Source organism: Culex pipiens, chromosome 2 (genome assembly GCF_016801865.2).
Source record: "Culex pipiens pallens isolate TS chromosome 2, TS_CPP_V2, whole genome shotgun sequence".
NCBI lineage: Eukaryota > Metazoa > Arthropoda > Insecta > Diptera > Culicidae > Culex > Culex pipiens.
The window spans coordinates 79,490,389-79,517,891 of NC_068938.1; the positions used below are offsets into that span (position 1 = coordinate 79,490,389).

Here is a 27,503-nt window from a genome sequence, read left to right on the forward strand (position 1 = left end):
CTGGCCATTTTTGCGCGGCCAGCTGTAAGGGGCTACCTAACAACGATGTTTATTTCCAATTTGTACACGCACGTGCTCTCTCTAAGGTTCAAACTCTCTCACGAGCTTGCTCGCCTGCCTGCCTGCCTGTTTACCTACAAGCGCGCGCTGTTTCTCTGCTTGGACTTTTGTCGTCGTCGTCGTTTTCGTTTGCTATCCGCTGCGCTGCGTTTCTGGCATGTTTATTATAATTTTCAACTAAAATAGCAGGATTGCTTTGAGATATATTTAGCATATAATTTTATTTAATTATGTCAAAAATAAAAATAAAACTGCGCTGAAAAAAATAGTTTAAAGAAAAGACAGCTTAGGCTCAATTAAAAAAATACAGCAAATGTCATGAGAACAGGGTTTGTTTGTTTTTCCAAGCACTACACGCAGTTTTTCGTATATGCTAAAGAAACATGATAATGATTCAATTATTTGAAACAAATCTTCAGGTAATACAAATGTTGTTCCTTTAGGTAGTTTGCTTTAACAAAAATATACTTTAGTACAAATCAGGCAATTTTACAATTATTGCTGCAAAAAAATCATTCATACTCTCTAAAATTATTTTTTTGATTCTTTCTGGAAATTTCTTTCTGTGTTCCTAGATCACCTGCAACAAATATTGCAACTGTTTATCATTTTTTGTCAGTTTACCTGTAAATTTTTCGTTTCAGGAAACATCTCTTTCTGCACAATCGTTAACAACCTTCAGATCTTGCAGTTGCGGCCTTCCTTTAAGATACTCTTTTGGATTCAGTTTTTAAAAAAATCTAAAGAAAATTCCTTCCTTTTTTATCTAAAAAAAACTTCATGGTATTTCTTGTAAAAAAGCAAAGCAATCCACTTTAACGACCCCCGGGTCTTTTGTGGGCTCTGTTGCAAGTTTCTGCTCATTTCTAGGCGTCCAAAGGATTTGTGTGGTGAGTCACCCAAATCCTCTTTTACGCAAATGGACCGACGTTTTACTTCCCCATCCGATAGAAGGCATGGTATTTCTTGTAACAAAAGCAGATAAATTAAAATCCAAAACGTTTGCAATTAGGTTTGGATCAGAACAGATGACGATTCATGGATGAACTAATTCATCAAATTTGTATTCTCTCTCACACGCTCTTATAATATGATATCTATTGTGGTGTTTTTTTTTTTTCGTTTTGTTGTTCACATATTTATTACATTTGATTTTATATCTCAATACAAACCGACTATTTTTGTTGAAAATTATAATTAACATGCCAGGAACGCAGCGTAGCGGATATCAAACGAAAACGACGACGACGACGACAAAAGTCCAAGCCGAGAAACAGCGCGCGCTTGTAGGTAAACAGGCAGGCAGGCAGGCGAGCAAGCTCGTGAGAGAGTTTGAACCTGAGAGAGCACGTGCGTGTACGAATTGGAAATAAACATCGTTGTTAGGTAGCCCCTTACAGCTGGCCGCGCAAAAATGGCCAGTTTTGGGCGCTAATAACTTCGCGGGAAAAAATCCTAAAAATATTGTGTCTTCGGGGAAGTTGTTCTAAATTTAATGAAGGTTCTACATTTGAGAAATGGTAAGAATCGGATAATTATGGCGCCTTCCACAGGTAAAAAAGTAAAACAGTTGCTTTTCTCCATACATTTTGACGATTTTTCCCATACAAACTTTTAGCGATTGGAGGGAGGGGTTCCCGTGGTCAGAATCAGCTCAAATTTGGAATTTAGCCTAGTGATGGGTCAATCTTTGATTTCAGGGGGTAGCCCTAAAAAAGTCCGGATTTGGACCACCCTACTGTACACCCACGTGCATATGTTTTTTGCACGAATTTTGGTGCTACAATAAGTGGCGTTAAGAATAAATATAATCCTCTCTTCCCTCCCCAAGCACCGGAAATTTGTAGCAGATGTAGGGACACTTCATATAGACGCCCTTGCTCCCATCACGTCACTTAACTGCGGCCCAAATCAAGTCCGTCCTACATGTATTTTTGTCAATATTGAGTTAACCCTCTCCCGCCCATGGTTACTCCAGAGCACCAAAACTTTGAACTCAAATATCTCGGAACAGACACAACTTTTCATTGTGCTTTAAGTTGCAGGTGTTCATGTAGAATGTATACTAACATCTCCCTAAATTTTATCAAACTTGGTCAAGCACAAGCAAAATTACAGTACGAAATGTAAACAAAAATGGGCAAATTTTAGGGAAATAAATAAGACCTGTTTTCGAAAGCCCGTAAAAATTACCAAACACAAAATTTTATGAAATAAAAAATGTTTTGCTATCATTTAAACCTTGGACAAAAACCCCCTGTGAATAACATTGTGAGTTTGGACCGATTTTGAGTGTTTTTCAACCTTTTTCATTTGGTGCACCAGAGCACCACCTAGGCATATGAGCAACTAAATATTTAGGAGCACTTTTTTCTAAATTACAGAAAAAGCTTATTTTTATCAAAACAAAAGTTTATAAACGTTTTGACTATTCATAAACAAGACAAAACATTGTTATTAGACCGATGATTTTATTATTTTCCTTATTTTTCATGAAAATGGTTGTTTGTGAGTTTTGAATGAGCCAATCAAAGAAATCTGAAATTGCAGAGATTTTTTAATTTTTAATTCATACTTCAGAAATATGGTCTTACAGCAAAGAATAAGTAAATTTTAACACATTTCGAAGCATTTTCAAACAACTGACCAATAGATTTGAAGAAAACGAGATTTTGTGATTTACAAAAAAGTTGCTCATCTTCCTGATGGTGCTCTGGTGCACTGCCGTTCTACGCATAATTGTCCCATGTCAGTTTTGGACGATTTTGACTTGTTGACATTTTTAAGTTTAGTCTGATGTTTACTTTAAGAAAAACACATAAAATCTGGTACTTTGTTCGGAAACTCATTAAAAACAACACCAAGTCTGTTTGTCCCATCGTTAAACTTCTACGCATATTTGTCCCACCAAGTATTTTCTTATACGGAATCATTAGTTTTAGTAAGCATTATGTCTTGTTTACCTGTTGTATAGAAAGAGAATTACAAATAAGGGTGATAAACTGCTAACTGGGGCGATTAGGGACACTTAGGGCGAATAGGAACCCACGGGACAATTATGCGTAGAAACACAGAAATCGGTCGAAAAATTTCAATCGCGTTTTTCTCAGTTGCACTTTTTTGAACATGGGACAATTATGCGTAGAACGGCAGTGCACCACTTCAAATTCAACTTTTTTGCACCAATTCGTTGTTTGTGGGTCAAAGTAAAGTATTTCCTGCAGTATTGTACCAAAATTTAGCCATTAACTATTTTTGCGATAAGCAAACAGCTCTGGGCGTTAGAGGGTTAATGATACATTTTGGTTCGAAATCATATAAACTATCAGAAAAACTAATAAAGTTAAGTACTTTGTTTCAGAAAACCGTAGAAAATTATTTTTTTCATGAAATTCTAACAAGTAACCTTATGGGCGGGACAAATTTGAAGCTAAACCCATTAGGTCATCGCAATTAGTTAAAATATATTTCCCATTTTTTTATTTGGGTAAAAGTTGAGATAAAGTTTGTATTTCAAATGAATTTCAATCTTTTTTGTTTAAAATTGGAAATTAAAAAAAAACATTTTTCATTTCTGGAGTTTTTTTTTTTTAAAGTCCAATAATCCAAATTTCCAGTTATTGCTTTTTGGGGGTTTTTGAAACCGCCTTGAGTCAGGGGTATTAACAAACACCCAAAAAGCAAAAACTAAAAATTTGATTTATTGGACCTTTTTTTTAAAAAAAAACTCCAGATATTTAGGTTTCAACCACGGGGATTCTACGGCTGTCATCTTACATACAATGTCACTGGAGCCTAAAAAGTACCAACGTTTTGGTGTCTAGTGTCAAAATTATGGGGAGTAACATGACGAATAGGGCGCAAAATCGAACGGCGAAAATATTTTTTTCTTTATTTTTGTTTTTTTAGTTAAAATGAAATTAAATGTGTACCATTATCCGGAGCAAATCGGGACACATGAGGTAATTTTAGCAATGTTTTTGCACAATATTTGGATATTTTTTATTGGTTTCAGTTAGAATAGACACAAAACAACAAAATAAGTTTCTAAATTTGAACTTTTATGCCTAAAAACAGCTGTTCGTAGAAGGCTTTCAGGTCGAAAATTGACCAACACATTCAAACCACGGGGTACCGTAGAAGTTGGTTTGTTTGACTCAAAAACATGTTTTCTTGTAAATGTAAATGAGCATGAGCATGAGAGACCACCCATGGTTGTCCTTCTCCGTTGCTGAACAGAACCGTAATATCCTTTCAGCACTACTGATCATAGGCTTCGACTATCAAGTGGTATTTCTCTTATCAACAGCATGTATGAATGCGCTGAAAAGATAAAACACCATGATTTCCAGAACAAGATCAGTTGCGAATAGGTAACAGTCATTGGCCACCAACGGCGCCCGTCATGTCAGTTTGTAGATCTCGATTTTAAGGGACGGGAATGTTAGTTAGCGCAGGTTGCTACTAGGGCAGCTGATTTACTCTGTGCTTACACCCCACGAGCGCCAGGAACCTGAAAATTGTTTAGTAGGATAGGGTGTTTGGTCAGGATTCATCATAGAAGATGATGATGCGACCCAAAATCATAGTGTTTGTTGAAAGGTATTATATTTTATTCTCAAGGCAAACAATCGGTTGCTGCGGATGAGACATTTCCCGTTTAACTGTTGCTAAATTTTAAATGAAATGGTTTAATCTTAGACAGCCGGCTGTGGAAAGATAAAACCAAATAATATTTATTTATGAAATGAGGTGTTAAACGCAATGCTGCAATGATAGCGTAGTCTGATTTTTAATTATATAATCATTTAGTTCATGAATTTGTTACGGAATAGACGCGACGAACTCAATCATCAAGTGCCTTCCGATCTTCTTTCTGTTAGCTAGATAAGTTATTGATTTTCGTTGCCTCTCGAGCTACGATGCTATGGAGAGGGCTTAACACACAAACAACCGACGTCGAGCCCTCCGAGCTACAGAGCTATGGGAAGGTCTTTTCAACACAAAAAAGACTCGCGCACCACACGACGTTCTTGATGAATCAAAATAATTTTGTTACGCGATAAACCTAACGAACTCGGATCGTTTTTATCGAAAACTATATCACAATTCACGATAAAAATGCGAAACAAAAGGCACACACAAAAAAAATCACTTTTCACTACGAATATTTTTTACGACCACGTGCTCCCTTTGCCAATTATGCACTCCATGTTTTCTTGTAAATGTAAATGTGATAAAATGTACCATGCTTCCTCGAAACTGCATGGTGAGCTCCACGACGTCCCTAACTATGGGCTATGCCCTGTTCGTGGACTCGCTCTTAAGGTTTTCCAACAGCACACATATTGGTTTAACCGCCTCAAATTGTTGATAAAAATTAAAATTATGATGATCTGTAAGTTCATTGGCCAAATTAGAATTTGTGGCAAGACATTTCAGAGGATTTTAAAAAGACACCTGCTGGGAAGCTGTGCCTGAGACCTGATGCTAGACATATATTGTTTTTGCGGCATTTTTGGTTTGTTTTAATGAAAAGAATCATTCTGAGCAGCTACAGAATTTTTTCCAAAAAAATAAATAAATAAGATTTATTATATTTTGATTTGTAACCCTCTGAAATGTTATTCCCGAAACAACGCCACCAAACATTTGGTGGCGGCTTCAGCAAGCGAAGTCAGTAGCACGGGCCTGGTTTCAACATTTGGATGAAAAAGTGTTTTAAAATGCTTTTTACAGGCGTACAGTTGCTTTCCAATCATTAGTTTTGAAAATATCGAGGTACATTGGTATTTCATGAAAATTTAAAATGTTTTCAAAGGAGTTCAAACATGCTAAATATGATTATAAACGCGGGAAAATGCATTTTTACTTTAATTTTCATTAAAATTTTTAAGTTTTTCGAAAAACTATTTTTTTGGCCCCATGATTTTTCAGGCCAACTTTGATAAAGGGGCGACATAAACTTTGAAAAATATTTGCAACGGTCTAACTGTTTTTATTTATATTTTTTACAAAATAAGACTGTCACCATGTTCAATAGCGGTTTGTTAAAAAATAAGGAAGAAAATTTATAATTATTTTATTTTTATGATTGACATTCCTTTTCCAGTTAAAACCGATGTACATAAAAAATATGCTTAGCAATTTTAAAAATTTACCGTGAAATTTTTGGATTTTTTTTATAAATTTAAATGCGTCATCCCACATATTCGGAACGGTTTCCAGATCGGCCAATGTTCAAAAAATCATAGCAAATCGAAAATTGAACTTAATGATTCGCTTTTACCTTCATTTGAAAGCTGTATTCGAATGCTGTATCGAACATCTGCAAATTTTAACTTTTACATGAAGTTTTTGTAGAGGGAGCGGCTGTGGCTGACTGGTTACGGTGTTCGCTTTGTAAGCGAATGGATCTGGGTTCGATGCCCATCTGCTCCCAACGAGAAAGTTAAGAACACATAAAATTTGAAATTGAACGAAAAATCATAGTCGCTCTAGGCGGGGTTCGAACCCCCGTCCTATGGATTGGTAAGCAAAAATGCTAACCACTAGGCCATGACGACTTAGTGAGCTTGGACTGGAATTAGGAATACTATTACAGAGAGCGGGTTGTGGCGCTATAACCACGGCAAATAGTGTCCAGGGCATTCGTGGAAATACAATGTCCCATCCCAGAGGGTCCCGGAGTACCAAACCTTCTTAGCATGGTGCTCCCAACGAATACAACCAAATCTCGGAGCGTATGGTGGTGTGTCCCCACGCTTCTTCCTCCCCTGTCGATTCAGAATTGTGTTGTTGTTCGAACACTCAGTGCTCAAACTCAACCCAATTACGAGTCATCTCTGCGATACGGCTTTACGCAGTAGGCCTGGCCGCTTTAACGCTTGTGTTGTTTCAATGCATTCCGATGCAATGGCGCACTACAAATGTTAATAAATGACAAGAAGAGTGCTAGGCGTCATCTAACCTAAGGCACTCTCCAGGATCCCTTCGAAAGATTGGCTGCGCTAGGGTCTGATTAGATTAGATTAGATTTACATGAAGTTTTTGTAGAATTACTTTGACCTTTGAAATCCACAAATTCGGAACACTTTTTTCTTACGAATGTAAACAAACTTTGGATCTCTCCAGGAGTACATATTTATTACCAAATAATGACTTCTCACACTGAAACCAATGAAACTCAAGCTTAGTGATGTTTTATACATGGTTTGATAACTTTTTTTGTGAAAATATCAGTTAAATTCAGGTGTTCCACAATTGTGGGAGGCACAATAACATCCCACAATTATGAAACAGGCCATTTGGAGGCAGTGTTTTGCTGCTTTGGACAAAATAGTCTTGGAATGAAGTTTTTTGTTCAAAAAGTCCTACTTTTACTAGTGAAATAGGAAGATAATGTCCAAATGAAGGTTCTTATAATAGTAAGGTCGACAGAAAAGCTACTTTTGGCATGCTATTGACAAATTATCATAAAAAGGTTCCGAATTTGTGGGTGTTCCGAATATGTGGGATGACTGTATTTGTTTTTAGTGCTTTATTTAAAAAAAATCTGAATAATTTTTAGAAAATTTTGTTTTTTTGATAGCTTTTTTGTAAACAATTTTTAATATTTATATAATATTTTTTTTTTAATCCGATAATATAAACAAATCCTTAACCTTCCTTTCTTTGAGTATTTTTTTTAACTTTTTTTTGAAATTTATTCACTGTTTTAAGTTTGTCGATGAACGCAATAGTTTTAAAAATACAACGATGGTAAACATTTTGTAGGGCAATCTTTTTCTGACAATTCTCAGTTGTTTATCGATTTTTGATAGCAATTATTTTTAGGATTGTTCATGTTTTATTTTGTAAAAATTATTTGCTTATATTGACAATTAGCGGCGAGAAACCTTTTGTCACATAATGGATAGATCCAGACAGGGCGATGGCAGTTATAAGGGGAAAGGAGGTGAAGAAGCTAAGGCCATATTCATTCTAAGTGTAATATTTGGTTGAACTAGCTTTTTAGGGGTCTTCCATTAACCGACACAGAAGGTGTCGGAGAATGTCCCACATAGTTGACACGCGATAATTTCTTTTCGTGTTTCGTCGTCTATGGGACGACCCCTTAGCTTCTTCACCTCCTTTCCACTTATAACTGCCAGCGCCCTGTGTGGATCTATCCACCTGTTGTCGCGATCTTCAATTCTGTCTCTCCTCTTTCAGTCCTAGGTTAGTTTAATATTTCTCGTCGCTAATTGTCAATATAAGCAAATATTTATAATTATCTTCCGGTGATCAAAACAATGTTTTATTTTGTTTTAAAAAAATGAGCTAATGTTGAATTTTAATACTAAAATTTATGATCTAACTCAAATCACAGTTTTTGAGTTTTGAAGAATGGGAAATCCTAAACAAATATGATTGTTAAATTTTAAAGTCAGTTTCCAATCTGTGGTTCAAAACTCCAAAATTTTCAGTTATATTATAATAAAAATAATTAAATGGTCCAACAAACATTTTTGTGGATTTTCGGGTGTTTTTGAATACCGCTAACTTAAGGCTGATTTTTTGACAAATTCGGTTTTTGCAAAAATCGCTATTTTTGGGCCACCCTATTTCGGATAGAACCATCCTAGTCGCAAAACAAAACATACGGGTCTAATTATTTTGGCCAAGGAACTCCCATGTCAAATTAGAGCTTGAGGCTAGAAGAAAAGGGCGCAACAATGTGGGAAAGGGAAGTAATTTGTGATTGTAGACGGTATTGTTTTGATTCGCAGTATGTTGAGTCAACTGCTGTGGATGTACCTGAAACATCGCACAACGGGGTTTCTCTTCTCTTCATTCTCAGCTACCACCTATCTCCTATTTTTATTTTGCTCTTCTGATTCCCAATTCTTCACTGATTCTTCTATTTAATATCCAACATTTGATTTTAATTTTACTAACTTTTGATTCTCTTATCTCTCAAAGCTTTTCCACTCTTTTCTATCAATTGGTACTGCTGTAACAAACTTTGTTTTGTTTTTTTCCTTAAAAATATACTTTTCCTTAATGTACTAGTAATATCAAGTTTATTTATCATTCGCCTAATCTTTTTTGATTTTATTGCGAATTTATTTATTTGAATAATTCTTTATCTGTCCTATAAATTATCATTACTATAATCTAAGCTTGTTTTGTATCTCGAATTATTAACTATTGTCTAATTTTACATCTAATACATCTAGCTTCTCATTTTTATTCTTCAAAATACGCTCATTATTCTCTTACTATTGATACCTGACTTTTATAAAATAAATTCTCTTTTACTGTCTATTGTTTTCAATCTTCACCCTTTTTTTCAAACAAGTGAGGTTTGAGCCCTTACTCAATTTATGGAATGGTTAAAGGATTAACACAAATATTACTATTGTATTTTTGGTAAACTTTTATAACATGCTTAGGACCAAAAATTGTAACAAAACACCGCGACAAAAGAAATAGCAACAGATAAACACGACTCAACAATAGGGAAGATTTCAGGAGAAAGCAATACACAGTAAATAACAATTAGTATTTGAATTCAAACTAAAAATAAAACAGTTTTTGCTTTAATGAAAGTTGATAGGCACACTATAAATGGTTAGGCGCTTATACTTACATCAAACCCTACTTAATGTACCACCCCCGGCCGAGTTAAAATGCGTAACCGGAAAAGAAGGTGTGCATGCCTGGCACGAACACTCAAAGCGTGTTCTAGCGTGCTGCTCGTACTGACTCAGAGCAAGGGTGAGATGTAGGTGTAAGGGCAGTGCGTGTTCGTCGGGAACCTAGTGCATAAGATCGGTCAAGGCCCGTTCTTACACTGAAAATTGGGAATTGCGAATTGCGAATCTACAAAGTAGGAGGCTGTTCAAGCACAATCATGACTTTTTTCTTACTGGTAGACGAGCTGTTTTATAAACAGTAGTGTGTGTTTTATTTTTTCTAGTTTTTTATAATTATATGTATACATTTTTGCTGGAAAATTGTGCGTGTTTTTAAGTTTCGATCGGTTAAAAGAGGTTTTTCTTTTTTACGGGTGACAAAGAACTGCGGCGAGAGTGTAATTCTGTGATGTCGCAGATAAATTCCCTGGCTGATTTTGGAATCTTCCTGGTCAGAGAAGATTTTCATTAAACCAGTAGGTTTTCAATCTGAATCAAACAATAAAGACAACCGCATTGACTCCATAAAAAAACTGCCATTCATAATTATAAAAAATGACGATCTCGTCGTCAACTTTCTTAAGATTTCTTTACTTCAATTTCTGGTTCTAAAAGCCAATTTTTTTTTTATTCTTGCAAAAAAAAACAATTTTTAATGATCGATAACAATACTCTCTATTTTTGGCGAACAGTAAATTGGTTCCACTTTGACAGTTCAAAATTGAGGCCGTTTTGCGAAACACTATTCAGCACCCAGGTTCAGCCTAAGCCGAGAAAATCAAAAACCCTTTGAATTATTTAAAATATTTTTTTTTTTGCCAGGAATCACATTAAAGACCAATATTGAGCACGTTGTATCTTTTCTATGTTTAATTTTTTTTTGCAAATCCGTCGTGAAACTACTCACTTTTCCTGTCATTCTTGAACGACGAAATAGCCTACTTTTCTGTACCAAAAATAACAGAATCGAATAGCAACACTTTTCAAAATAAATGCTGAAAAGTTCTACTTTTCAGCACTCAAATGGGTGTGAAAATTGGACATAATTTTTTTTTTGAATTAAATATACTTTATTGAATCTTTCTTATAATAATTACATTTGGTTTACATAATAAGTGGTCAGCTGCGGCTCTTCAGCTTTAGTTTGCTTTTCGTGATTTAAACACTGTTCATATTCATAACTTTAAAATTATATGATTTATCATTTTTGTAACACTAGGTACAATGAAGAAAAAAAAATTAAGAAAACATAACCTAACCTAAAACTAACTTAATCTTACCATAAACTAAACCAATCCTTGAATCAAGGGGTATTCAGATATAGCACATTTTTCCCTGAATTTCAAACATTTTTCTTGAATCTTCTGATCCAACATTTTTACTTCTGCTAATTCATGAACCTCACTTGATCTAGTCCAGCCAGGAACATTCAAAACCATTTTGAGTACCTTGTTTTGGACACGCTGGAGCTTCAATTTATGAGTTCTAGCGCAACACTCCCAAACAGGTACTGCATACTCAATAACGGGGTAAATTATTTGTTTGTAAACTGCTAGCTTATTTTTCAAAGATAACTTTGATTTTCTGTTAATTAAAGGATACAAACACCTGATGAGAATGCTGCACTTGTTCAATATTTTATCTACATGCTGTCGAAACAATAGTTTCGAGTCAAGTATGAGACCTAAATATACAACTTCCTTTGACCAGGGTATTGAAACATCATTCATTTTAATCAAAACATCATCCTTTGGGACAAATCGGGCCGATTTGGAAAGTGGAAAAATGATGGTTTGAGTTTTGGCTGCATTTATGCGAATTTTCCAGTCGCCAAAGTATTCGGAAAGAACGTCAAGACCCTTCTGAAGACGGCCGACTAAATATCTGGTTATTTTACCCTTATAAATAACGGCAGTGTCATCAGCAAAAAGTGACAACACACCATTACCAGGAAGAGTAGGCAAATCAGATGTAAAAATATTGTACAGAAGTGGGCCAAGAATACTTCCTTGGGGAACCCCAGCATCAATGTTGAATAATCCAGAAGCAATCCCATTCAGAAAAACCCTGAACGATCTCTCCGAAAGATAGTGCTGGATAATTTTGATAAGATACATTGGAAAACCGTATAAATACAGTTTATGTATCAAACCATCATGCCAAACATTGTCAAAAGCCTTCTCAACATCCAACAAAGCCATAGCAGTTGATTTAGACTCAAGCTTGTTCTGCTTGATGATTTTAGTTACTCTCGTAAGCTGATGAGCAGTATTATGCCCCTTTCGGAAGCCAAACTGCTCATTCAAAATTATATTATTATCGTTGGTAAAATCCAAAAGCCTTGAATAGATGACCTTCTCAAAGAGTTTGGACAGACTACTCAAAAGACTAATGGGACGATAACTTGTTGGCGATGTTGGATCTTTTTGAGGCTTCAAAATTGGTATGACTTTGCCCAGCTTCCAATTGGTGGGGAAGTAAGCAAGTTGCAAACATTTATTGAAAATATTGCTAGATGTTGAAAGAACTGATCACTCTGTTTTTTCAACACTAGATTAAAAATGTTATCAAAGCCAGGAGCTTTCATATTTTTCATTTGTTTAACTGCAACTTTGACTTCCTCACCAGAAACATGGGAATCTGCAGGAAATTCAAAGGTAGAGTCATTGATTGTTGAAATACTATTGGCAACTGATGTTTCTTTACGGCTGGTCATGGAAGCGCCAAGATTATGTGAACTAACAAAATGAAGCCCAAGTGCATTTGCCTTTTCCTCGGATGTAATCAAAGGAGAATCCTCAACAATAAGAGGAGGAATAGGCTTTGGTTTGTTTTTAAGAACTTTTGAAAGTTTCCAAAATGGTTTTGAATAATTCCCAAGCTGGCTTACATGTTTTGAAAATTCTTGATTTCTAATATTGTCAAGTCGGTCTTGTATGATTTTGTTCAAATTGTTAACTGAAATCTTTTTGTCATAGTCCCCAGTCCGTTGATATTGTCTCCTATAAACATTCCTAAGTCTAATCAAGTGTTTAGTATCTACGTCAATATCAGTTACCTTAAAATTAACAGGAACCTCCCGAACGTTGGCAGCCTCTGCTTGGTTGATAGCCTGCTGGATCACCTCCAGCGAACGATCAATATCAGCAGAAGTTTCCGGGTGTTGATCATAGTCGATGTTGCTGTCTACCACTTGCTGAAACTGCTGCCAGTCAACGTTGTGGTAATCTTTCCGGGTTGGTTGCCGCTGCGGAGTAACGGAAGCTCCAACCTCCACAACCACCGGATAGTGATCAGAACTCAACTCTTCAAACACCTCAGGATGAGCCACGTTCTCAGCCATATTGGTAATGAAGAAATCGATGATTGAGTGATTCCCAGACCGAGCCACCCTCGTTGGACGATCCGGACTCACAACGTTGTAGTATCCGTTTTGCAGATCGTTGTGCAGAATCACTCCGTTCCGATTCCTCCTGCTGTTGCCCCAAACTTCATGCTTCGCGTTGAGGTCACCAGCGATGATGTACTTTGCGCTCCGCCGTGTCAGCTTCTGGATATCGCCCTTCAGTTTTGCTGCTGAACCATCTCTGGCATTCACCTGACGTGGGCAGTATGCAGCAATGAAGAGTACTGGGCCAACCGAAGTGGGAATTTCCACTCCAACGGCCTCGATGATGTCCAGCTTAAAGTGTGGCAGCCGGCGTGGCTTGAGATCACGATGAACAGCGACAAGCACACCTCCTCCTCCAGACGTGGTCCTGTCGAGCTGCGTCGCAATCTTGTAGTTTTGCAGATAAACTTTTTCACCGGGCTTCAGATGAGTTTCCGTGATGGCAGCTACGTCGATCTCCTTCTCGCGAAGAAAATCCACCAGCTCTAAGTTCTTCCTCCTAATGGAGCAAGCGTTCCAATTCAGCAGCTTCAGGGACCTACGATCCATACTGGATGACGAACGAGGTCAGCACTTCAATCTGCTGGGTCTTGGTTTTGCATCCACGCAGTGCAGCGGACATCTGTTTGAAAATATTGAGGAGTTCGGTTGAGGTGTAAAGATCATTACCATTTTCCTCAACTGCTGGTTCTTGGGTTGGTCTTGGCTCCTGGCTGAAGCCCGGTGGTGGCGGTCTCGGCTCCTGGCTGGAACCCGGCCGTGGATGATTCATCTCAGCTCTCTTCCTGGGATCCAACGGTAACGGTGCCAAGTTCGGGACCTGGCGTCGCGGTTGAAGAGGTGGAAAATTTTGCTCCACCAGGGCTGGAGGAGTTCTACGACGCTGAGGCTGATTCTTCGTCGATGCTTGCTGCCGAATTTTCACGAACTCAGCTCTCTTGGGGCACTTTCGGTCGGTTGACGAATGCTCACCGTTGCAGTTGAGGCACTTCACCAGCGAATCTTGGATGCACTGGGACGTGATGTGCGCATCAGTACCACATTTGGCGCAACGACGCTTCAGGTGGCAGTTCTTACCTCCGTGCCCGAAGCCCAGGCAGTTGAAGCATTGTGTGACGTCACGATGCACTGGTCGGTATCGCTCCCACGACACGATAATGTTGAAAACCGCTCGGATTGCCTTCAGCTCAGGAAGCGTCGTCGATCCCTTAGCCAAATGCAGCAGGTAGAGCTGGTCACGGTACTTGATGTCTTTGTTGCGTCGGCTCATTTTGTGCACGGCCAACACATCCAGTTTCAAAACTTTTAGCTCGGCAGCTAATTCCTCCACTGGCATGTCGTACAGACCTCTGACGACGATTTTGTACGGCTTATCCATGACGACATCATGGGTAAAGTACTCCGCCTCGTTTTCGGTCAAGTAATCCTTGACCAGTTGATAGTGCTGCCTGGATTGCACCAGCACCTTAAATCCGTCCTGACACAGACGAATGTTGCCTTGGACTTTCCCAGACTTGATGAGTTCAACAAGCCCCGCACGAAAGTCGATCGTTGCTGCTGATTGCCTCACATAAAAAGGAGGCAGTTTCTCCTTTCGCTGTTTCACTTCATTCTCCTTTGCTTCCGCTACCTGGTCCTCGTCAGGCAGTCCAGCGAACTTGTTGTTCTTCAAAAGCTGCTCCTCGTGCGATGAAGAGTTCTCCTCCTCCTCATCCATCGGTACAGTACCGTCGCTCTTTTTCGTCTTTTTGCTGTTCGATGTCACTTCCAAAAGCACCTTCCTTTTGGAAATTCCCGGTTTTTGGCCATCAGTTGAGGCCTCAACCTTCCTTTTGGAAATTCCCACTTTTTTGCCTGCTTGAGCCGCAGGTAGGGCAATATTGCCGGCGTTTTGCGCCGGGACGCGACGAGTCATGTTGATTCAGACAACCTTCACCAACGAATGCTCGGATAACAATGAAAATTGGACATAAAATTTCACTCAGTGTGTGTTTTTTGGAATTGCAAAAAATGTTGTATGGAACTCGTTGCAAAACTTGATTTTTTCAGCACTCTTCGTATTTATCCAACTCGGTGAACCTCGTTGGACGACTCGTGCTGAAAAAATCCTCTTTTTGCAACTTGTTGCATAAGCTACTATTTCAACACTCTTTTTGGGAAATTTATAGAACACCTTCCAGAGCAACGTATGGCGAGTCTGGTTTGATGTAGCGTGGAAAGTGATTTTTTTTTAAATATCGAATTAAAAAAACCCTTCCTAATTTTTATACAATATTTAAAAGTATGGGGACTAAACTAATCGTTCCCAAAATTTGGGAAGGTTTCTGTACTGGAAAAACGATTTTGTTATCACCACCAAATTTACAAAATATTTCATTGCATATTTTTGTTTACAATTTCTCCTTCACAGAGACCTACTTCCGCAAGCCACCGGTCAACCTGAGGCCCCGCTCGATCCAGAGCGCCTCGCAGTGTAAATCGGCGGCCAAGTCGGGCGCCCCACGCGTCCGTTCGGCCTCCACCGGGCGGGACAAAAAGTCCGAACTGCAGGCCCGCTACTGGGCCTTTCTGTTCGGGAATCTGCAGCGATCGGTAATTAGTACTTGTATTTCTTAAGGACTTTAAATTTTCATGGTTAATTCTCACTTTTAGGTCAACGAAATCTACCAAACCGTCGAGTGCTACGAGAACCTGCCCTCCTGCCAGGAGGCGATTCTGGTGCTGGAAAACTACATCCGCGACTTCCGGGCGCTGGCCGAATGGTTCAAGGTTTCGTGGGACTACGAGGCGACGCCGCTGCCCCAGCGGCCGCAATCGCTCGCGTGGGAGGTGCGCAAGAGCAACCCGGCGCCGCGTGAGTCCTTGTTGCTCTTTGTTTTTCTATTTTTATCAGTGCTTTTTATTGAATTCGATATTAGTGTTTGGTGGAGGATGCGTGCCAGTAATTGGTGTTTGCCATTTTTGGTTTGACCTTTTCGTTATGACTAGTTTGGAAAGTTTCTAATAGTTTTTCAATTGAGGCTGTTCATAAGTTTACTATTTGGTTACTCTTTGAGATCTTAGATCAAAACAAAACTACAAAACTCTCTCTCTATTTCCAGGCGTCCGCAAACCCATCTCCAGCCCGGGCATCTCGGGCAAGTCCAGTCCCAGCTTCTCCGGCAAAAACAGCCCGTGCCATGCTGCGGCTGGCGCACCAACTGAGGAATCCGTCACCGGCAGCACCAAATTCTCCCCGAAGAAGCACTTTAGCTCGACGGAAAGTTTGGCCACCAAGAAGGGGGCTGGCGGTCGGATGATTCAGTGTCAGCAGCAGCCCCCGCAGCAGGTCGTGGAGTGTGGCAGTTTGGAGAATTACGTGCTCAAGCTGGACCAGTACACGCAGACGAATTTGGACGATGAGAACTTGACGCTGGCGGAGTATTTGGAAAAGTATTGCAAAAAGGAGGAGGAGGTGAAGGTGGCGAGTGTTGATGTTGTTGTTGAAGCGGTTGACGAAGTTAAGGTGGTTGACGATCTTGAGGATAAAAAGGTTGTCGAGGAGAAGGTTGAGGTGAAGAAGGTGGCTGCACCGGTGACAAAATACGCAGCTGTTGTTACGAGTGCCGTTACGAAGCCAGCGATTCGAACTAGTTTGCAGAGCAAAACAGTTCCACCGGCGAGGTCTATTCCTCCCAAGACGGTCAAGACGACGGTGCCGGCTGCGCCAGCAGCTCCAAGCAACGTCCGCAAGTCGGCCACACTGTCCAGTTTGTCGCAGACCGTGACCAAAACGGTGTCCCTGCCGGCTAAAAGTGCAACCGTTTCAAATAGCCACGCAAAACCGCCGAGTATTCGTCCGGCGCCGCCGATCCGCAACCGGACTGTCCCTTCGAACGTGAGTTCACGCCTTTCGGCGCGCTCCAAGACCATGATCGAGATCAACAATCGACGAACCGATGGGCTGAAGCAACCGGCTCCGCCACCAACGACGTCCAAGTTGTCCTTTTCGCGCAAAACATCCCGCGACGACATCGACAGTTCCAGCTCGACGCTGAAGGCCAGCACGGACCGGTTGGGGTCGCGATCCTCAATCAACGAGGGCTCCACCAAAGGTGGCCGCGTCCAGAACGTCACCAGTCGACGGTCGGAACCAAAAAGCATGCCCTCGGACGCCAACGGCAACGACGGTTGGTACACGGTCAAGACGAAACGTCGCTCCAGTCTCCACTGGGCCACCCGATTCAACCAACCCAGCGGCTACGCCAGCCTGCCAACGCTCTCCCTACTCGACGAAAACGGCAACGCCGAAGAGGCCGACAAGCAGGAATCGTCCGAAAACGTCAGCAAACCCAAACCAGCTGTGACGACCTCAAAACCCAAACCCATTCCCACAGTCAAACCCAAAAACCCACCCTCCAAACCAACGACCGCTCCCACCATCCCAAAACGCCCCACAACGGCCCCCGCCACCACCAAGAAATCCACCCCAGCCCCGGCGCCACAAGTCCCCGCCAAACCAACGCCTGCGCTCAACGGTCCAACGCGCCAAAAGTCCGACCTCACCGGACTCAAGCTAAAGACCCTGCACCGGGAATTCCTCCGCAACGAGAAGCTCAAACTGAAGCCGGTGGGTGATGGCGCGTACGCGCCGGAACCGCTGCAACAGGAAAAGGTCGAGCCGGTGTTGGTGGTTCAGGAAGACGTCGCCGCTGCCGCCGCCGTTGCGCAGCTCAACAAGGTGGACATGAATATTCAGACGAACTTGGTGTCGTCCACCATTCAGAATCTGTACGAAAAGTGTTTGGGGACGGATGAGGGAGGGGGTGGGGGTGATGGAGAGGGAGTTGGGGTGAAGCAGGCTGGTAGAGTGGAATTGCAGCTGTCCAGTTGTGATGAGTTGGAGGAGCGGGAGGATATGGAGAGTGATGAGGATCAGCGCAAGTTGCTGGAGGAGCAGGAGAGTTTGGAGGCGCAGATTCGGGAGCTGGAGAATACGGGTGAGTTTAGCTAGGGCTATTGGTTAGATTGGGTTTATTGTGATGGAACGATTGGTTGTAGAGGTGGGCAAAACCGCTCTTTTTTAGGAGCCGCTCATTTTCGCTTGCTCTTCAAAATGAGCCGCTCTTTTGAACGGCCCTTTCGCTCTTTATCAAAAATTTTGGTAGAAAGATTATTTCGAAGAATGGTGTGTTTTTTTAAAGTTTTTATTAGACTTTAATACAAAAAGCTAAAAATGTTAAGATTCGCTTGGAAATCATAGATCTGAACGTTCGAATGGATGGATGGAAAAAGCACCCAAACCTAAATTCAGAATTTTTGCTATTAATTTAAAAAAATTGCTTGTATTTGAGTAAATGTTCTGCGAACTCTTTTCTACATTCAAAAGTCTATAAATGCCAAAGTCAAATCGAACAAAAGGAGTTAGGATATGGTTATTTAGAAGTTTTTCGGCAAATTTTCTCTGGTAAAGCATTTTGAAATGCTTAAAGTTGTACTCCAGTAATTCTTTAATGTGTCTTCCAATCAGTTGTACAATGAAAAGTGTTTTGTTTTGTTTAGAAAATCATTCATTTTTGAAGTAATATAAGTAGATGAAAAAGTTCACCGTTTACATAATTCTGGCAAATTTGGCATAATTTATAAGCATTGAAAATTTGAAATTACATTATCAAACCTCAAAAACAAATTTCATGCTATAATTTGTTGGAAATTCAATTAAAGATATTTATAAACTTTAAAAAAGACAAAAGTTTAAAAATCATTTTACCTTGGAACGGTTCTATCAAAAGATCGGTGTTTCAAAAAGAACCGCGGCTCTTTTTTGTGAGCCATGGTTCGTTCGCTCTTTTTAGTGAACCGGCTCTTTGAGCGGCTCGCTCTTTTTTTGCCCACCTCTAATTGGTTGACTTGATTTTCCGATGCCTCGATTATTCGATGTTCGGATTATCTGAGAACCTGTGAAAATTCGAGTCATGATAAAACTTTTTTTTTATTTTGACAAACTGCGTCTTGCTAAAGAAAATGTTAGTCAAAGGCCGTTTTGTCAGTTTTGCATGCACGAATCTTGTTTACACCTGAAAAAGCGACGTATGACATAATGTGATCTCGTCGATTTGCAAGTTGTTTTAATTAGGGTATATGGCCCTATTTTGGACCTACTATGCAAAGCGTCAACATATTTCGCATTGTTCTCAGGAACGGTCTAACTAATTTGGCTCGTTTCAGGATTGTTTTGTGCCTTAATTTGAAATTTTTGAAATTTGGAAATAATTTAACCATTTCATTGTAATAAGCATTTCAAGTAAAACATTTTTTGGATGCTTTTTGGACTTATTGAATGTATTTTGGAGACATCGCTGAACCTATTTTGGACCTACACTCTGATTGGTTGAAATTTGGACAACTCGAATTGCGGCGTGCGGCTGCAACACGCACACTTACAGAAACTCGGTTTGATAAACCAAAGGGCCTATCCACGGTTATAATTTATTATATTTATTATATTTATTAATTATATTTATTTCAGAAATTAAATAATTATAATAAAACTATGGATTTTGTGCCGCCGTATTGTGTTTCATATTTCCATTGCACTTTGAACCAGTTTTTGTATTTTTTTAAATGATTAATCCAATGAATAAAATTTAAATTTTGGGTTTTGTTTTCAAAATTAATAAAAATACACGAAAGATCAGAAATTTTCACTAACCTCTAATTTTATTTTACATTAAAAATCGGCAATATTTGACACTTTTTTTTTTCTAAAATCAGAAACCTTATTTTTCTTTTTGAGATAAAAGTAAACGTGAGTAGAATCTTCAATGTTTTCGAAAAAAATATATGGTCCTTTGACAAAATAAAAGTTTTAGAAATGAAGCAAAATTTTACATTAAGCACACAACATTTGAATGTATGTTTGAAGCATGCAAAATTTCTAAAACTTGGGTATTTCCGAAAATATACGGTATTTTGCGAACATTTTAGTATTTAAAAAAAACTATTTGAACTATTTACGCTTTATTTGATACCCATATTGCAAATTTTGTAAATTTGGGGATTTTCGAACAAACACGGTATTTTGTGAAAATTTTAGTATCAAAAAAATGCAAAATTTGCAAATATTGCAAATTTTGTAAATTTAAGTATTTAAAAAAATACGGTATTTTGTGAAAATTTTAGTTTTTGACAAAAAAAAAAAACTCTTGTGATGTGAAAAAGCATACAAAATTTCGAAAATATACGGTATTTGTTAAACATTTTAGTGTTAAAAAAAAATATAATAATGTGAAAAAGCATACAAATTTCGCTTTGTTTGAAACCCATACTGCAAATTTTGTAAATTTGAGAATTTTGTGAAAATTTTAGTGTTTAAAAAAAACTTTAATGCAAAATTTTGTAAATTTAAGTATTTTTGAAAAAAATACGGTATTTTGTGAAAGTTTTTTTTACGTTTGATACCCATCAATTGCAAATTTTGGAAATTTGAGTATTTTCGAGAATATACGGTATTTTGTAAAAAATAGTATTTGAAAAAAACTATAATTGCGTGATTAAGCATACAAAATTCACTTTGTATCAAACCCATACTGCAAATTTTGTAAATTTGAGGATTTTCGAACAAAAACGGTATTTTGTGAAAATTTTAGTATTAAAAAACTATAATACAAAATTTCGATTCGTTCAATATCCATATTGCAAATTTTGTAAATTTAAGTATATTCAAAAAAATACGGTATTTTGTGAAAATTTTAGTTTTTGACAAAAAAAAAAAACTCTTACAATGTGAAAAAGCATACAAATTTCGCTTTGTTTGATACCCATACTGCAAATTTTGTAAATTTGAGAATTTTGTGAAAATTATAGTATTTAAAACAAAATTTAAATGCAAAATTTTGTAAATTTAAGTATTTTTGAAAAAAATACGGTATTTTGTGAAAGTTTTTTTTTACGTTTGCCACCCATCAATTGCAAATTTTGGAAATTTTAACCTGTTATCGCTGCTATTTTGGATTTTAAAATTATAAATCATTTTAGAGTAGTTTACTGCCGTTCTACGCATAATTGTCCCATGTTCAAAAAAGTGCAACTGAGAAAAATGCGATCGAAATTTTTCGACCGATTTCTGTGTTTCTACGCATAATTGTCCCGTGGGTTCCTATTCGCCCTATGTATCCCTAATCGCCCCAGTTAGCAGTTTATCACCCTTATTTGTGATCCTCTTGCTATACAACAGGTAAACAAGGCATAATGCTTAGTAAAACTAATGATTCCGTGTAAGAAAATACTTGGTGGGACAATTATGCGTAGAAGTTCAACGATGGGACAAACAGACTTGGTGTTGTTTTTGATGAGTTTCCGAACAAAGTTCCAGATTTTATGTGTTTTTCTTAAAGTACACATCAGACTAAACTTAAAAATGGCATAAAGTCAAAAGCGGCAAAAACTGACATGGGACAATTATGCGTAGAACGGCAGTAGTCTAAATCTTAAATGCTTTCATGTCACCAGCAGTGCCATAGTGTTAGTGTTTAATTATTTTCCCAAAAATACCAGATTTTTGTTTTCGTTTTAGTCAGTAAAAATCTCGTATTTCATCAATGTGGATAAAACTTGGTCAGAAGTTAGTTTTTATGTTTCCTAAACATGTGAAAAGAATAGCAATTGAAAATATATTCACATCTCCGAGAAACTCGATCTCAAAGTTTTGGTGGTCTGGTGCTACCATGGGCGTTTGAAGGTTGATTTATTTTTAGTTAAAAATGTCCAAGGATTATGTCCTTGATTATTTAGCTCAAATCCTGAAATCCCTTCATATACCAAAATCTGTGCATACTCTGAAGTAGTTATGTTATCTTTAAAATTTTATGGTTGTATAAGCTTTAATTTTTTAACAAACAAACCAAATCTTGTTAACTGTTAAATTGAATTTATAAATTATTTAGCCTTTTCAAAGCATTTAGAAATCTATATTTTTTTCAAATCTTCAGAATATCGAAAATCCAGACCATGACCGCCAACCATTTTTGTTACATTTTTTCGATAACCCACTTCTCAGCAAATGAATCAACTACGAATCTATCCCAGCCGCGAACGGCAGCGTTCGCTCGTCTGTTGTTATCCAACACAGGTGTGGTGTGTGCAATGAATTGATCGCCGCGGTGGGAAGCGCGCTCATGAAGCAACGCGCGTGCGATTACGCGACCACGTGCGCGTTCACTTTCGTTCGGGCTTGCCTTTTTGCACACCGATCGTCGTTCCATCACCGAAAACCTGCCACAGTTCTGATCGTCACTTGGAGCTCGTGGGTGATTTGCGCTAATTTTCGAGTTGTTCTTTGTATTCTCGCACAGAAATTGACATCGACACGGAGACGGACGAAACGGACTGCGAGGCCATCATCGATCTCGAGGACAACGAGAGCTGCGTGGAGAATCTGGAAACGGTGCACGTGAACGGGGACGCCGGTGGAGACGAAGAGATGACGCTGGAGATGCGGTACGAGTCGGTGCTGGCTGGTGAGTTTGGGATGTTTTACTCTTGTGACGTTTTGGTTAACGAAACTTGGTTTTGTTTTAGAAATGACCTGGGTGGAGCGGGCGCAAACGTTGGCCACGCTGCAGGCCCTGGTCGCGCGCCATCCCGGAAGGGCTCAGCAGTTGCATGCGAAGCTGTCGAGTCCGTCGCGGCGCCGGTCGCTGCACGAAACGTTGAAAAAGTACCAGGCTAAACAGACCCGGGCAACGGAGAAACGGCTCGCGTTGCAACGGGAGAAGGCCACCAAGATTCAGCAGCTGCTGACGCGCGTTGAGGACGTCAAGACGGCCAAACAGCAGCTGATTGAGAAGAAGCGGATGCGCATGGAGGAGCGGCTGCAACGGGCGGCGGAGAATCGGTCCCAGTACTTGAAGGATAAGATTAAGAAGGCGCACGACGAGGAGGAGAAGTTGAAGGAGATTGCGTTCATTAAGAATTTGGAAGCGCAGAACAAGCGGTTGGACTTTATCGAGTCGTGTAAGGAGCAGGAAGGGAGGTTGCAGGATCTTGAGACGGAACGGCAGAAAAAGGCCGAGGAGAAAGCGGCGAAGGAAGCAGCCGTTGAGCGGAGACGTCTGGAGATCGAGCAGGAACGCCAGAAGAAGCTTCAAATCATGAGCGAGTTTCGGAGGGAACGGGAGAAACGGGTTGGCAAGATGCAAGAGCAAAAGGAGAAGCAACGCAAAGCGTTAGCTCAGGAAAAAGCACGCGATCGCGAGGAACGCCTTCTCGCTCTTCAAGCACAACAGCAAGCCACAACCGAAGAACTCCAACGTAAAATCATCCAAAAGCAGCAGGAATCCGCCCGCCGTCACGAGGAAAACATCGAACACATCCGCCAGCGGGCCGTCGAACTCACCATCCCAACCCGCAACGCCGACGAGCTCAACTGCAACTCCAAGCCCGACCAGGAGAACGAGGACAACCTCAGCGTGAGCGACAAGGGCAAAGAAAACGGCAACGCTAAAGCCAACAAGAAACGCCTCCGTAAGCTGCGTCTCCGCATGGTCCAGGAAGCGGAGGAATACATCGCGGAACTCCAACCGCTCACCCCGCAAATCCGCAAGCAGAGCCAAGTCCCAAAACTCCTAAACAGCATCGTCAAAGGTGGCGGACCGGTCGGCGTTGAACGCCCCCTGGGTCAACTCCTGCGCCTAATGGCCAAGGCAGAGGTCGTTGACTTCCAGTCCATGTGGCTGCTCGATGGCCTGAAAACCATCGCCGACGTAATCGAGCAGGGCATGGAACCAAACTCGGAAATCTCCAAACGGTAAAACAATTCTTACTCAAAAATCAAACAACATCAACTAATTACGATCAACACTTTTGACAGGGCGGTCGTCATTTCGGTGCAGCTGTACAGGAACGCGTGCTCGCTGTGTCCGCAGATCAGCCGGCACGCGATCTTGGGGAACTCGGTCACCGTGCTGCTGGACGCGTTGCAGATCAGTTTGAAGGTAGGTCCAGATGGTCCAGATTGTTTGTTCGATTTGCGAACCGGCTAATGGTAAACAAGGAAGTGCATTATTCAATTTAAACCGGGTGCGAGAGATGAAGTGTTGTTTATGTTGGCGCTTTCATCGTGCGATCAGATCAGATAGCGATCAGATGGTGTGTAGCCGTTTTATAAAGTGCGGTGATGATGATTGATAGGTTGGTAAACCGACTTCTGGTGTTGTAAACATTTTATGTTTTATGCATTTTTTGCTTGCAAATGTTTGCAGAATGTTAGGTTAAGTTATGCAATTCGTCATCTTGAAAGTAATGTTAGCCAAGGATACTCCTCCGACCCCCGTGACTTTTATTGCAAGTTTCTTCTCGAATCTAGGAGTCAAAAGCTTGAATGGGGAGAGCACCCAAACCTATTTTTACTCCAAGGAACCTTCCACTCCAAAAATCCTGACGACCTTTGGATTGCGAGACCAACCGCCGCCAGCGATTCCACCGGAGCAGGCTTGGTTTGGTGTGTTGTTTGTACTTATAGCGTGGAGACGACTCCTACACTTGGAATGACTTAACGGCCTAACAATATCCAAGGCCAGGACCGATGTTTTACTTCCCCATCCGATGGAAGGCTGGAGCAGATGGGAATCATACCCCATGATTTTCCGCTTACTAAGTGAACAGCTCAACCATTCGGCCAAGCCGAGAGCAGCATTTTATCTATTTAGTTAAAATTCTGTGCATGTGTGGGGATTTTGATCAAAGCTATGCACTTGTTTTTCTCGACCTTGGCTGATCTTAATTTTTGAGGGATATTTTAATCTTACAAATTATAAAATTGAATCATTCGATATCTTCAATATTCTAACTACACTTATCAAGACATCCGTACAAATCTCTACAATGAAATAAAAAAAAGTACCAAATTCCTAAATTCTAGGAATTTTGCCACTTTTCCTTATTTAGTAATCGGGTTTTTTGGATTACTTAATAAGGAAAGGAGGCAAAATTCCTAGAATTTAGGAATTTGGCATTTTTTTTTATTTCAGTGTAGAAAAATCTTCCAGATTAGTTGAGTTATGGCCTAGAACCAGCGAATTGAAGTTTCTGTTCCAACTAATGTGGAGACTTGGGCTTTTGTGTAAATAGGACATAAGTTGGGTGTTCAGTAGCAGCAATCGAAGTGATCCGTGGTGCAAAACTCCACCAGTAGTGATTTTTATTCGCTTCGAGTGGCTCATCGGTAGGCTTAGTGATTTTTCACGCTCAAAAATTGCAAGTTTCACGGGGACCTTAATTTGAAACTATCAAATTTCACGAAAATTTCGCGGAACGTGAAAAACGTTAAAATGGCTCAGAAAATCTTATGTTAAAATTACAGAAACTACTTGTTAAGCTTCATTTTTAATTATTTTTAAATAAACAAAAAAAATATTTACGTTTCCACGTAGTTTATGAATTTGATCTATATATTTTTTGAAACTAAATGTAGGGCATGTGTTTTCCCATTTATTAAATTGTTTTTTTTTTCAGCTCATATAGATAAAAAAATGTGGGTCTCGTGGCGCAGGGGTAGCGGCTTCGGCTGCCGATCCCGATGATGCTATGAGACGCGGGTTCGATTCCCGCCTTATCCACTGAGCTTCTATCGGATGGTGAAGTAAAACGTCGGTCCCGGTTTCTCCTGTCTCGTCAGAGGCGCTGGAGCAGAAATCCCACGTTAGAGGAAGGCCATGCCCCGGGGGGCGTAGTGCCAATAGTTTCGTTTAGATAAAAACATTTAACATCCGTCGACATTTTGCCAAGTAAATATTTTTAAGGTTTTCATCTCGCTTTTCAAAAACTATATTAAAAATCAAAATCGGAACAAGAAACAACAAAGTGGTATTTTTTTAATTTCCACGGGAATTATCCACTCATATTCTCAAATATCGTGAAAATAAAACAGGACTCAGAAAAAACTGTAATGTTCTTAAAATGTGATTTATAAAATCAATAATACTATTCACTAAATCACTACTAAATATATTTTGTTTCCTAAGAAATACTTTTATTGATTCTCTAAATAGCAATTTATTTTCAGAATATTTCTCTCTAATCTACTGGCATTCAATTTTTCATTCTTTATTCAGATTGCTTGCTCCTTCCGTCAATTATATATATTTGCATTTTAAAAAATATATCACAATTTACTTGTTCAGCCAACTTTAATAAGATTTGGTTGAAAAAACCAAAATTTGAAAAAAAATAATCATTTTCTTTTTGGTAAGAGAATAACTGCAATCAAATGATTGATGATTGCTTGTGATAAGTTGATGATTCCGAGAAAACGTTTTTTCTCACTTGTCAACATCATAAATGTATTCACTTCTCAGTAAATGTGGTAATATTTTTTTGTTATTATATGTTTTACCAACAACTCTTCAAATGTTTTATCCTTGGGCATGAGTAAGGACCTCGACGCCGTTAGCAATGTTGGCTTTAAAATAAAATTTCGTGATAATATCACTTCCCCCCAGCCAACATTTTTGCCATGCGAAGCGGGCCTCGACGCTGTGTCTAGGTTTAATTCCTAGCTAGGAGCCATCAGTGTCTTAAGAGGTGGTCCCAAGGCCGAGTAGGAGTTCATGAAGCAAATTAGTCGTCTCCCACCCCTTTTAAATTGAAAAATGAACTCTGAAACCAGCGCTTACTCACAACAGAAACAGAGGCCTCTTCTAGGCATTGTAGGATAGAATAGATTTTGAAATTTATTTAAAAAAAATATTATTACGTAGCATTTTGATATGTCAAAATTTCCATAGAGTCTCGGTCAATCAATAGTGCGATGATATCGGACAAAATTCGTTAATCTGTTGAACTAACGGTTTTCGGATTATGGTTGTATCGACCATTGTTGCGAATCGAGGGTCTACTGGAGCCTTGACGATCAAATGGAGCCTAACATTTCAAAAGGGCGCATGGGTTTTGTGAACAGGAGTGTGTCTCCTTCACTCAAATGACAGTTTACATAAGGTATAATAGAGATGCACTCTTGTTTGCAAAGCTCTATGCCCTAATGAAATGAATGGCATGAAATAGTCGTCTTAATTACTAGTGTTCAACTTATGAACTGTTCATTTATGTTTATTGGTTTTTGGAAGCGGCAAGACTGGTTTAAAAACAAGATCCTTTACCTTATTTGGCGTTATAATAAAACATTCGGGGATTTGAGATTAAATTTACTTTCAGACAGTTTAGTTTAGGTTGTTGATTAAAGTTAGATAGTTTTCCGTAGATGAATAATTGGACTTAAATGATTAGTTGATTTGAACGAAGTGTAACATTTCATTGGCAGATCTGTTTCTAGTTGTAATGTACGACAAGACTATTGACGGACGTGACAGGTCGGCAGTTAGTTTTCATCTTTTTCT

At 39.3% G+C, this 27,503-nt stretch overlaps 1 protein-coding gene across 2 annotated transcripts in view; it reads left to right on the top strand.

Annotated features, from left to right (window-relative positions):
• The window catches only part of LOC120429160 (S phase cyclin A-associated protein in the endoplasmic reticulum), a 149,950-nt gene that overhangs the window by 1,592 nt on the left and 120,855 nt on the right, over nt 1–27,503 (top strand). For both annotated transcript variants that reach the window (XM_052708927.1, XM_052708926.1), the window contains exons 2-7: nt 15,542–15,723; nt 15,784–15,985; nt 16,233–18,110; nt 22,464–22,628; nt 22,690–23,917; nt 23,981–24,104. In XM_052708927.1, coding sequence (XP_052564887.1) covers nt 15,542–15,723; nt 15,784–15,985; nt 16,233–18,110; nt 22,464–22,628; nt 22,690–23,917; nt 23,981–24,104 — 3,779 coding nt within the window. The remainder of the gene's footprint in view (nt 1–15,541; nt 15,724–15,783; nt 15,986–16,232; nt 18,111–22,463; nt 22,629–22,689; nt 23,918–23,980; nt 24,105–27,503) is intronic.